General features: G+C 38.0%; 1 protein-coding gene across 8 annotated transcripts in view; it reads right to left on the bottom strand.

Moving 5' to 3' along the window:
* The window catches only part of mnb (minibrain), a 93,993-nt gene that overhangs the window by 13,943 nt on the left and 66,106 nt on the right, over positions 1 to 13,944 (bottom strand). Inside the window, exon 1 of one of the 8 annotated variants that reach the window (XM_076120422.1) lies at positions 11,046 to 11,413. The exons of the other annotated variants lie outside the window; for them this stretch is intronic. Within the exon in view, the coding sequence (XP_075976537.1) occupies positions 11,046 to 11,144 (99 nt within the window). The 5' untranslated portion in view covers positions 11,145 to 11,413. Of the gene's footprint in view, positions 1 to 11,045; positions 11,414 to 13,944 lie in introns of those variants that run through there. 8 annotated transcript variants of the gene reach the window in all.

A 13,944-nucleotide genomic window follows, 5' to 3' on the forward strand; every position in this document is an offset into this window, starting at 1 on the left:
ACATAAAGATATACATCGTATACGTAATCCAAATTACGTGGAAATAATCCTATTTCTTATAGGAAAAATAAGATGACACATATTTTACTTAATCAATAAAAAATACCCATGTGCTTTGAAGACTTATGGCATGATGAGGCCTTTGTAGTATGGGGGCACTGAACATTTTACAACGATACAAAGCAGTACTGGATGAATACCAGTGATTTGAGAAACAACCACTGCTTTTTCAAAAGCGTTCTATCTTATTTGCATCTATTTCTTTTAAAACAATTAAAATGTTTCTTAACAACAACTTCCACAAAGAAATGGGTTCGTTGGACTTGATAGCAACAAAATACATTTGGCATCGGTCGCCTTTATAAAAATACCGATGTATATGACTCAGTCGATGAAAGTAACTAAATCTATTTTATAAACACAAGCTCGTTTCATGATTAGATAACTGAACTGAATGACACAATTTAAGTCATAATAAAACGAAATCTACGGATTAAAGTATCATTGACATTGCTCGTAACAGTTGTTTGTTCCTTGCTTTTTACATTCGTCAAAATACAGCCTACTTACAATTTATTAAAATATCTTTGGTATCTTTTACATTAACGGACTGCTTGAATTGAAACATGGACTGATCTTTTTCCATCTGAGTTTCAAGAAATATTGGTGTGTTCTATTTACTGATTTTGATCTAAACCATGGACATTGATTTGCTCACTATTAAGGGTCACGTGTCAGCGTAATTTCCATCATGTTACTAATATCTCTTTCACCATATTACACTCTAGTGTAATACTTCTAAGTAATAGAGTATCTAGTAGGTACATAAAAGGTTGGCCAGTCCATAGAGCAGTACCATCCATATCGTGTATGAACAAATACATGGTCTTCGTCTGACCACGTCCTTGATGTGTGAATAGTCCTTAAATGTTCTTAATCTACTGGATGTCAAAATAGGGCAATGAACGTAACAAAAAGAATATGATTCTTTTAGTTTTGTTACAAAGCGTGGGCGGCTCAAGGTTCGCTTGAGCCCACAGCCACATAATATTCATAATAGCAATGTATCATTTCGTGGAATTAACGTTAAAAATAATAGATATACACTATAATTACTAGTTGTATAAATAAAAAAAACCTCTTCAAGTTCATTCTGATACATTTTTCTGTTAGTAATTTACTGCGGCCGAAACACTTCCTGAAGAAATGCGTAATTACTTGACTTTTTATTGTTTACTTTAAAAATACCAAAATACGTTCGATCTTTGGCACAGCAAAATATTGCACTGTCTCTTCTAGTGCATGTATCTACTATGTATTGTAAATGTTGTAGTTTTTCGACGTTATTCGGTTACAGTTGGGTGGCAATGAGAAGTGACAGCGCGGCGCACCGCTGCGTATCCTAATTATTCTTCATGCACTTCCTGGAGAGTTGGAGACACGATGTAGAGGGTGGCTTTGATTTAATATTGTCGAACTTTTATGTCATGTCGATAAACGATCACTGGGGTTTGTTTTACGACCGCTGTTATGTATTGTTTATGGGAAAATTTGAATTCTGGGGATATTTTGTTTGTTGTGCTAATCAATCATCGTGTTTATGACGTAAACGATTTCTTTGTGAACGTTTGACATGGTTTGAGTAAAACTTAAATTGAAATATTAAACCACAGAGCTTCGTAAAGTAATTATTTCTTGGTACCGAGAGAGTGATTGAAATCCTGACAACTGTGGACACAAAATACAGCGATTGATCCTTATTTACGGTTTATCCGTTTCCGAGAATCCGAAATACGTATAATGAATGTATGTGTCCTTTAAATTTGTGAGCACTGAAAAGTGGAGTAATTTTCCTTCTGTGAAATGAGCCGCCCACTCTCTCTGCAGGACGCTGTTGCCATGTGAAATGTAACGTTAAAATGTTTCCTAATGAAAATGTACTACTCCAACAGTATTCTTTTGATACGGACCTAACGTCTCCAAATAATATTTTTGCTATAAGAAATAGTATTTCGTAAATATGACATAGTAATAACTCTAAATCATATCTATACTTCTTTAATAGTGTATGGTGGAAGGGAATATTATTGTCTCATTCGAAAACCTCCTTAGGAACATAAAATAAGCAATGTATCACACAATTGAATAGGTCAAGATGTTTAAAAGTGCGCGCGTTGTGTGGCAATCATGCCAAAACGGGCGCATTTATGATGGCATTGCAATTCTATGCCATTTTTATTGCATGTATTTATTGTGTGTTTGGAGGGATGTTGGCATCACAACTCTACATTTTATTTATACGCATTGCGCCGTGACGTCACAATGATATCATCCGAATGCACCCGATGATGTAATGCTTCCATCATCGTTGTATCAATTGCAGTATCAAGTTATTCTGGTTATTTAACATAAAATATGTGGCTGTCTTACTTTGAATAAATAGCTACTTCTAATAGATCAACTTCTTTAGTTTATTTTTCTTATGATTCCGGTTGAGTTATGTGTAGCTGCCTGCTTGTGCCAAGTCGTTGATTGCTTTTGATATTGGCAAGAAAAAAATTATGAATGTTGAATAAAATATTACAGACATACGTACATTTTCTTGTATGTAATTTCATCAAAATGCGGAATCTAAAATAATACTGTTACTGAGTGAAGATCTGCCTTATCTAGAGACGGATTTTGTGTGCATTTGTATGTTCTCTCAGACTCGTATGAAGTGTAAACCCATAAAGAGCGGTAATGAAACTTTTTCTCGCGAAAAATAAAATTAAACCGGTTACCCACCGTGGCGGAAAGCTGAAGATCGCAACGGAATCCCGAAAAAGAGAATTCGCCGTATGCTAATTAATTTTTCATAGTCCCGCCGACGACACCGCGGTGATATGCAAATGAGAATTCGTCGCGCATTAGGTACTCTGGTTTACAACTTATCACGTCGTCGAGTATCAATTAAAGCGTCGGAACTGCGCAACTTTACATCATTAACACCATAAAAAGACAGTTATTGCGAGAAAATTTGTGCAATCAATTAGGAGTTTTAAGAGGGGTCGGGGGTGTATGCGTGCAGAGTGCAGCGACGACCGACTGGGCGGGGGTGTGCGGGGGCCGGCGCGCGCATCTGTGTGCATTCGGCATATTTACCCCGATAGTGGGCGGGCGGGTTCACTGACCCGACCCAATGCAAGGCCCGCGTACGTAGGCCGCCGCGACGCACACGCCGGGGCCCGTTTCATTAGTGCCACCGCACACCACACACACGCGCAAAAAAGCTAACACTGTGCGTCAAGTGGGCACGCACGCTTTTTTAATCATCTGTCGGATTACGCGACCGGCGAAAAATCCAACAGGTACTTGTCTAAGGTTTTAGACGATGTAGTGCTTAGGACTAATGTGCCCGTAATACGCTGGAGGTGTGGGTCAAAAGCGTCGAGGACCTACCAAAGTTTCGGTCGTCGCCAGAGCCATATCGATCTCGTGTTTATTTCCAACTCGGTACCGGTCTAGATAACTGATTTAAAATTTATAACAAACTAAAATGGCTGTGAGATCGATAATTGAAAACAACGACGTCAAATCTCTCTATTCTAAGACGTACACCTCACGATAATGAGAGTACTAAGTACAAAATATGGGTAGTATGTGTAGAGCGCGTATATCATAGTTTACATAGCAATCGGAACGGCGTAAACACACACACACCCCCACACGAAACGTCATAATTGCACCGCAGCATTCATAAATCCAGCGGTTAGACAGACACATTCAGGGCTGTAAACTATAAACCGAGGTATACTTATGCAAAACCACCCTTGCAGTCGGCGGATCGGCGAATGCAATACCATAACCTACCGCAAGCGTTCCCCTCGTCGAGGCAGGTCCGGGCAGACGCCTTTGATGGGGCATTACCATAATAACCGAGCTAACAGATACTATTCATTAATAAATAACATGCATCGAACGTATTTATTATGTTTACACATCGTTGATAAACAAATACACACTTGGAATTTTAACGGTCACGTTTGATTTAATTACTAACTTTCTGAGTAATGATATGGACATTAATAGGTCTGATAACATGTAGGGAGCTCATATTTTGTGTGTGCACCCAAACATTTCGATAACGACTCAGAAAGCTCTTAAGTACGTCTACATGTTAGACCTCTCTCTCGAGACGGAGTCATAAATCATAATGCAACTGTAATATTGCAACATTTGAGAAATTTGCAAAGCACAATTTGTAGTAAAATTAAGCTCTTGAACACATACATTTAATCTGTCTTTATAATTTGCACTAAAGTACATATTTGTAAACTGCAAAACTCCTATTTTATTATAAGATCTTCTTACATCTCATACAAGAATGTAATGATACAAAATAATAATAAGAGGATATCAAAGATGAACCCAAAAAAAATATCTTACTGAACAATATTGCTAGTTGACTCTGGCGTCGTCTAATTGTCTACCTTTATATAATTTTAACTCATTATACCTCCCTACTTTAAAAGATTTTTATGTTTCCTCGTTGCCAAGATAAAGTTGTATAAGAACTCTAAAAGGTAATCAATCATCATAATATTAAAAAGAGACTTAACATTGCTTCGAAGATTTCAGGCGAAGTAAAAGCGAAAGTGAGTTTGTTTATTTATTTACGTTATTTGTTTACATCGATAACATTGAATGAACGTATTTTTAAGAATCAGCTGTCCGTATCCCGACGAACTACACGTAATACCCGAAACAATGCCTGTGTTTCCTGGAACCGTGTTTATACAGAAATGTATGCAGGCCATACGACAGACAGTGTTTCACACATTTATAACACGTATGCAGAAACTACGCTACGTAGATGGCCCTATACACAATTTTCCCAACATAAAGTTACGAGTAAAAAAATATTGGTTAAACAAAAAATAATGTTATTTTTATTTTCTTGAATCGACGTAAACACGATTGACGCAATTCACGACTGCAACTCTACAATCGAATTTCAATCTGCATCTGTTTTCCAACGCGATGACGTCAGCATTATATGACGAAAAGCTGCGCGTGGGCATGAATAATTTTATTAAATTAAAGGTCGGAATCGATTTTAAAAGCATCTTGTTCAAATGCATAAATACTTTCTCATGTATCATGTTAAATATTTTTTGTTGTTGTAGAATAATCGTTGAAAAAAGCAATCATATTTATATAACACATTTTAATTTCTCATTGTTTTTTTCTGAGTATGCATTATTCACACACTTCAACTTGGTTGTTATTAACATAAAAAAATACGAATCATTTGGGAACGCTAGCTTATTTTCAATTTCAAAAGAGTCTAACTCTTGACAAATTTTACTTACTTAATACAATTACAGGCTTAAGAGAATAGCTTGAGACTAGTCTCAGAAATTCTTAATCTGTAGATCAAAAATTCATGAGAAGAAAGGTATAGTTATATAAATGCAACTTACTGGACTTACTCTGTAGAATATTTCAACAAATACCGAGGGTAGCAATGTAAAGAGGCTACATTCGCAAATTGACATGGCTTACTCCACAATACTCGTAATTTCGCAAAGCTTCCAGAGCCGTAATACAATTTGTGTAATGACTTAATTTGTTAGAAATTAACTCAATCTTCAAGCATGTTTTGATCAAAGTCATTTCATCTGACAATTTAGTAGCGGCCATTAAATTTTCAACGATCGGATGCACCTTTGCATGCATTAAGCTAAAGTAAGCAATTTGTATTATCGTCAGGCATGTTGGTATATTAAATGGTGATTAGCAATGAAAACGATGCATAATCCCGAGGACCTACCGCAACACGACCTGCCTTATCTCATAGGTCAGGGATCGTTGAACTAAATAATGTAATAGTGCGTACACTGTTATATATTTTTTTAGTTCAAGTAGCGCTTTATAATGTGCACGATGCTTAACATGTAGTGAATGTGGGCGGTCTACGTCGATAAAGGTTGTAACGCAAATAGCTCGGACTAGAATAGAATGCATTTTTCTAGATTATGTTACGTACTATACTAGTGACATTGGAGTAAATGCTGGTACGTGGATTCTTTTATTAGTTTAGTTTAAATTTGTTTTAATGATTCATAGCGAAGTGCAGATTGTAAGTTATTTTGAAAACTAGAATTTGATATTATATTTGAATTGTTATTTTTATTTCGTTGCAAATTTTGGGACATTATTCAGTAAGCTGCAACTAGCAGCATAACAGACAAACGTTTTTTTTGATGACTGCATCTATGGCTATGCGTACAAATGACCAAAAATCTAACGGAATGATGTGATAGCCAGAAAGTCTAGTAAGTCTGTAAAATGGCCGAGGTAAACGTTCAGTTCGTTTCAGCCACCACTAAGACAAAATATATATCATTGTATGCATTGAAATCATCGAAGATAGAGTTACGAATGTTTGTCGTATCTGGTTGTAGTGGCGTAGTAACAGTTAGTTGAGTTAACAATGCCAAGATTCCAGAACTAGCAAGCAACATCGATTCATCCTGTGTTGTGATGAGAAACAAACAAACAGCTACGGACTACTCAAGTTTAGCTGTTCAGGTGCTGAAAGTAATAAATCAGTCGTTGTCGCATACGCCCACGCCCGGGCCACATTAGATGAAATTTTCGCGACAATCCGTCACACAACTATGCAAGAATAAGAGCGCCCCATTAAAAATCATACGCGTTTAAAAAGCCCGCCCTCAGCGCGCGCCGGCACTTCAAAGTTTGACCTCGCAATTACTAAAATTGGTTTGATTTACCATTTTAATTGTAACAAAAAGCTTATTTTTTCCAACGGCGTGGACGGCGGAGGCGTCGTTGTAATCTCGACCGAGTGACTTTCGGCCGGAGGGTCCATTAGGGATCGGCGGGAGGACGTCGGGCTCGTGTCGGGGATCGGAATTTTGAGCTGTGGCGTCATGTCGTTAAGGCGTAGTTTCTGTCGGAGGTGTTCGGTAGGCGCGAGAGGAGAGCACTCGAGGTCGGATGCTGAGTGCGGGGGTGTCGGGGTGGCGCGGGGGGAGAGTGGGACAAAATCGATATCGTCGGGCGGCGCGCGACGTCTTGCGCCCCGGCCCTCCCGCCCCTCTAATGAATGAGAGCGAGCATAGTCATCTCTGCGGATGGCGGCTCCGGCGATACGGCACGCCGCCGCCGCCGACGTTGACTAGACTCGGCTGCGCTCCCGATCCAATGTATTGCTGCCCGCCACGATAACGAACCGAACACTGATCAACCCCGCACACACTGCAGCTGCAATTTTATACAGCTTTAAGCTATTTTGTACGCTCTTTTTTGTATCGAACAAACGAGTTCGGATTCTTTCTATAGCCATTATATCTAAATGCATGACATAGCTTTTACATCCAGCTGTTCGTCGATTTGTCGAACATGGTACGATACAAACGCTTTCCATGGACCGTATGTTTGCAACAAGGCAAGGGATTTAGACCTTTCCAGTTACATAACAAGAAAGTCAGAATTATTATGAACTGTACAGTAGAGAATCTCGGAAGTTGGAAATGAAGTTTTGAAACAAATTTAAAAGCGACGATTTTGTCAGAAAGAGACCGAAGATTAAATAAAGTTGTATGAAAGTTTACAGCATTCCTAACGTCCATTACGGGTGACGCTAGATTTATTAACACGAAAGATTATATTGGGGACATATTGCAACAAAACCAAATAACACATTAAAGATTCTGTTGCAAATTGGTTAATATATCAGCAGCCGTCGGTACCTTAATATTTTCACTCCCACTCTGATATTAAAGATGTGGGTGTTACTAAGGACCACGCAAAATATTAATCAAATACCACCTACCACTTTTGAACTATTTTTACATAGATTTAATAAACATTTTTTAGCAACAAATGTAGCTGGAGGGGACTTAAAATAACAGTTCTCAATCAAGTAATTGGCCTGCTGAGCAATTCAAATATATTTTTATTCAAAGGAAACCAATTTATAATATAACCAGAGGGTATTTAAGCAAAACCATAGCCGAACAAATATAATTATATAATATTATTCTTAGCCATAATATCAAAGTAAAAACCATGAATAAAGGGGTGTTTTCACTGCGTAGCTAGAGTATTTTCTTTAAGCTTAATCTAAGCTCAGGGTAGTTAATACTTATAGTAATTAGTATCGTCTGGCATTGTTTTGCCAAATACAGCATTGAAATTTCAACAAAAAAATGAGAAACAGAAAAAGTATTGCTTGGGGTAACTTCCGAAACTATGGAAACAAGACTAAGCCTTGTTAAAGGACCAGTGTTTGGGCCAATTTCTGCTTATATTGTTTTTTACCAAAGTTAATTTATTTATCTCCCCTTTTTCGTTAAGAGTTCCCAAGAGAGAGAAAGCAGGAAGACTATAATGTGCTTATTGTTGTCAAAATCTGAGGCAATGTGCTTATTGTAGACAAAACTCTACTAAAGAAATACAGTCCATCAAAATTCCATATGCCATGAAGTCTGTTAGACACAGTGTGACCGTCCTAACAGTTTTATTAATAGCATCCAGACGTCGCCTCAACAGCTGAGTCTCGTCGCGAATGGCGACTAATGGTGATGATCATAATGTAAGGGGTATACTTTGCTAGACTACTAAGTGTGTCGAATTGTATTAGATGTCTGACATGCATCGTCTAAAGAACTCGGTGTAAGAACGTCAATATGAAATATTATTAATAAATAACGATGAAACCAGTGAATGTGCCTATGAAGAGATTTTACTGAATCAAACTTAAAACACCACCTAGTAACAGTGGTTTTATACCTCTGTGATCTTGTAATAGTAACCATATTATTTCAGTCACAATCAAATCAAAATCTTAATGTAGAACAAACATACAAAAACGACATTCAATCTACTTAGATTACGTCTCTACATAAGTTCTATATAATACTAGACTACATAGTCTACAGCGTTATTCTTAGTTGATGGACAAAGTTATAAAAAAGCAATGATCTAACCTCATTATTATTACACAGATGATATTCCAGATGTTCATGGCCTAGTAATGTTGTATACAGGAAGTATACATACCTACGACGTTGATGTTAGTGGTGGTTTGTGTGACTAACAACTACATAATACGAGTGTGTCTACGTCTTTGAGACTATGACGACCTTTAGTCATAACATAATGAACATGTGTGTCATCTAGCATAATAAGGTTAAATGAAGGTTTAATTACTGACTAATCGACTTTGGGAACAATTGAAAAATAATCCCAGGTAAATGTTTGAAGTCATATAATTCGCGCCGTTTAATTTTGTGTGTCGGAATATAGTCACAAGCCGCTGCGCAGAAGCAGACCGCAAAAAATGGAATAGAAAGACACCGCAGTCGTTAGCCCCCTTACTCTTCTCACCTATGTATGTCTCTAGTATTTTTAAATTTGTACATACAAAGTTAAATGACGTGTACTATAATAAGGTTAACGTATAAAAATATACCATGACTTATTTAACAAAGTCAAAAAACAATAGCTATAGGACAGTGGAGTTCACATTCACCTACCTCAGGAGAAATACATACTACATAGGCGTTTGTTATGTAAAGCAAGTAAATAAGACTTCTATTTAAAAATTCTAATCTCGTTTTTCGACTCATTGTTTGTCAGATCTTTTTACAAATCTGTTATTATTTATAACAATCAAACAAAGTGAACTAAATATAGCCTCATCTCTTAAGTCTCAACTTTAAAATGTTTCAAAGTTTTTTTGTACTGTTAAAACTTCTCAGGTAACTTTATAAAAGTGTTGATCAATAATAATATTCTTTAAAGTCTACATAATAAATTGTATTATCAACTGGATCCTAATAGTCAATCTGAGATAGCATCATTTATAAACCTGGACAAAGTTCCCGAAGAAAAGCTATTCAAACTATTCTCGGGTAAAAGAGGAAAGGAATCAAGTTCCCGATAGACAGGTCATTCCAGACTGCATCAAGTAGAACAGATAAGAAATGGCTAGGTCTAACTGGGTCAACAAGACCTGGGCCGAACGTCTGCGTCGCACCTGTATGTACTGACGTATTACGTATACACTGGCATGTAAACAAAATGCGACAATTCGCTCACCGTTCTAGGTTACATATGCATCGCACTCGACGTCTGTTTGACCTAATTTATCGGTTCGTTGGCTTGTGTATCAACTTTTTGCCAATGTATCTAAGAGTCAAAACTTGTTTGCGGTTGTGTTTGTTGACATTTTTGGGACGTTTCTGTTTGGCGATTGTCAACAATGAGCCAAATCACTACTCTTCGTTTTTCACGTGTTTTGTTGCTCCAATAAGTTCAATGAGTTGAAGTCAAAAGAGGATTTCACATTATATACAATATCGTTTTAGAACGACAAACGTAAATACTAGCTTCTATGCAACCAGTAATAGCTCATTCGATTTTAATTACAATAAAAAAATAAACAACGGAGCAAGTTTGTTGTAGATAAGGCATGTTATTAAACTGATGCCGATACACGTGTATACACAATGGGTCGAACATTGGGTATCTCAAATGTGCAGTAAAGGTACGGATGATATGGCACGGTGTCACTGCGCTTGTTTACGCAACGTGATCTCCGCCCTTGAGGTCACAGATTGCGATAGATTCCGATAAAGGCACGTGAACGGTCCGAGACGGTCACACGGACGCATCGTGAGCACATGTCAAAACATTGCGGCATTAAACGTCAATCGATATTATATTGATTATCAGATAAAAATTGAGTTTCCTACAAGTTTTACACAATGCCGTGACGTCAACACGACGAGAGGCAAACACAATAAACGACGATAACGACAACACAGTTGTACACACCTGTGTGTATTGTAAATACAATTATAGAATAATTGCCAATAGAAATCGCTACATTATTACTGGTACATTGAACTAATTAGAAATTCACAAATGTCAAAGTCTTTACTTAAAAACGTAGTTAGTTCAGTTAACTAACAAATAATAAACATGAAAACAATCGCGTAATGCGTCCAAGCAAAGCGTCTGTTGCTTACCGAACGCATCATAGTGACGGCGCGGAGAGATTGCCACCGGAGCGTGTCGGCCAGAGTCCTGAACAGGGTGCCGGTGGACCTCTCCCCTTTGCGCACCATCGTCCCGTCTTCACGCACGGCTGGTGGGTCACTGCACCACTGCTCACTCGCTTACAAGCCAAACAGTTTACAAGCCACTCGTTGCACTCAGTCCACACTCGCCTTGACAGTTTTAAACGCAAGGCTAGACGTAGAAATTCATCCGACACTTGACTCCACACGGTGCGCGAGGCCCTTGTTAATGCGAATTGTATTTTCAGCGGTTAAAATATGCGAGAACAAATATATTGATGTAGCAACCGCAATAATCGGCTGCGAGGACACGACTGGCTCGTTATCGCTGCTATACCTATTCTCCAGCTCAAGTAGACGATTCCGCATACGTGAATAAAGACCGACCTCGTTGTTTTGGTCAGTTGACGCGCGTCCCACATGCGCCACTTCGGGAGTCTACGCGAATTTTTCACGTCAACACACTTAAGAGGCCGGAAATTTTGGTGGTATAAAAATATACGTTTATAGGCGAGTTGAACGCAAAGTTGCATTTTTTACTGGGTCAGTTCCATGACTCAGGTGCATTGTGGAATTCCTAATTATAATGTTGTTGAATTAAGCAATTTTTTTACAAGGTTTATTCCTTCAAATGTCTAAACAAAGTGAGTATACTTGAAGGAATGTAATGAGTTATCGACCTCGACGGCCTTAACAAGTCAATGTATTGGAATTGTAGCAATTATCGCGTCATACACGATATAAAATAGCTCCCAACAGCTCATTAATCGTATCATGTGAGGGTTTAGTGTAAGCAATTTTATTCCTTGGTGGTATTAGCATGGGATTGTTTATTCTATGAGCGAGTGGTTATAATTAGCCGGGCGCCGGGATCGTGGCAGGAGTCCAGGTCGATCACTCGGGTAATATAACGGGTCCACACTATATCGGGTGGTCGGTCGTTGACAGGGGCATTTTTCCGGAATCACAAACGATCCACATTCCGCGGAGGTGAAGTCGGCGAAAAAAACAAAAGATTAACAAGATAAATCGCACAAAATTGCAACGAGTCGGCTTCGATACACATCTTGACGGTTCGTTTAAAGTTTTTTTAAAACTGCAATATTGTATTTCGTTTTTAATTTATCTTAATTCAGTATCCCTGCTATAAAGCAAATTGTTTGAGATTATCTTCCCTTTAATATTTCCGCCGTAGTAACTTTACCGAGATGTTTAATAAACACAATTTAATTATGCGGGAAAATCTAACAAGCAAAGGTCGAACTATGGTATTCTCAGAACACAGGTTAGTTTATAGAATCTTGTACCTTTGTGAGGGTATAAGGAGGTATTTTCTACATACATTTTGTCGATTACGCGGAGTAGGCGTAACCGATGAATAATATTCTGGTGGAGTGGCTCCTAACGTTTGCTAATAGGGAATTGAATTCCGAGAATTCTTGCCGTCTTTTGTGCTGCGTCTCCTCTCGTCTCTATAATATAGTCATTTTGATTGTTATCATCAAAGCATATTCTAATTACCTTCATCTCGAATGGTTTGTTGCTTGTTGATTAAATAAGTGATATCTTTATGGGATTAACTTAATGGGGCAGACGTGGATTATTCATAAAATGTCTAAATACTGATAAAACACATGATTGATAATAAATATAAAATTTTTATATTTATTTTATCACCAAAAAGTGACACGCTTGACCTAATTCTTTTGGCAAATCAAAACATAAGATATCGTAATTTCTTATCAAACACGAATTCCTATCTGGTTATCGTTATGATGTCTGCACTACTAAAGCGAGCCTCAATCTAGATATTTGTACAATTTATGGGTTTTCGAGAGCAGTGATAGCCGAGTGGTATAAGTTGTCATCTCCCACGCAAGTGGTCGCAGGTTCGAACCCGAGGCAACACACCAATGACTTTTCGGAGTTATGTGTGTATTAGAAATAATTATCACATGCTCCAACGGTGAAGGAAAACATCGTGAGGAAACCTTGCATGCCTAAAATTTGTTTAATACATTTATTGAGGGCATGCAAAGTCCCCAACCCGCACTTGGCCAGCGTGGTGGACTCAAGGCCTAACCCCTGCCTCATTACGGGAGGAGACCCTTGCCCAGCAGTGGGACATTAATGGGTTAAATTTATTATTAAATTTATTTATTATGGGTTCTCAGAATCAACAATATTGACTGCTAACAATAACCAGTGATTGGTTTCCGTTAAAACTAACAAATCACAACAAATTGAAACGGAAACGTCCATATCAAGTAATCTCGTGCGGTTTTCTCTTTGTCCAATCGGCTACATAAACATAAACAAACGTTAGATACGTACCTATGAACAAACACACGTACCTACATAAATAAAGGAAATGCATAAGAGAGGCGACGCCTCGTCGCAACTGAGCATCCCAACCATTTCTAGATAGAGCACGCAGTTTAGAGAATTTCATTTCATCCGCTTCAGATTAAACGGAATCCAATTTTCATTGCGGTACCGATTACATGTATGATGCACATCACATACCTTTGCATCATCAAAATTGTGTTGTTCTTAATACTTCGTCGGAAGTCGTTTCACGTGAATGCGATATGAAATATGTTTGATGCTTTATTATTGATTGACCACACGAATTGAGTAGGCATTTCACATGTAAAGTATGTAGTTTGGTTTTAAATGATTGTGAGAATATTTAATAACCGATATTTGGCGGTGTTGTGTCAAAAAAATATTTGTTTCAGTGACATCGCGTGTGTGTATTGGCGTGTACAAATAAGGAAACACATTAAACGTCGTACGGGTGGTCAGAGGGCGTAGGGCTGAGACAAGGTGTGCGTGCTACGTAATT

This window comes from Anticarsia gemmatalis, chromosome 12, assembly GCF_050436995.1.
Source record: "Anticarsia gemmatalis isolate Benzon Research Colony breed Stoneville strain chromosome 12, ilAntGemm2 primary, whole genome shotgun sequence".
Lineage (NCBI taxonomy): Eukaryota > Metazoa > Arthropoda > Insecta > Lepidoptera > Erebidae > Anticarsia > Anticarsia gemmatalis.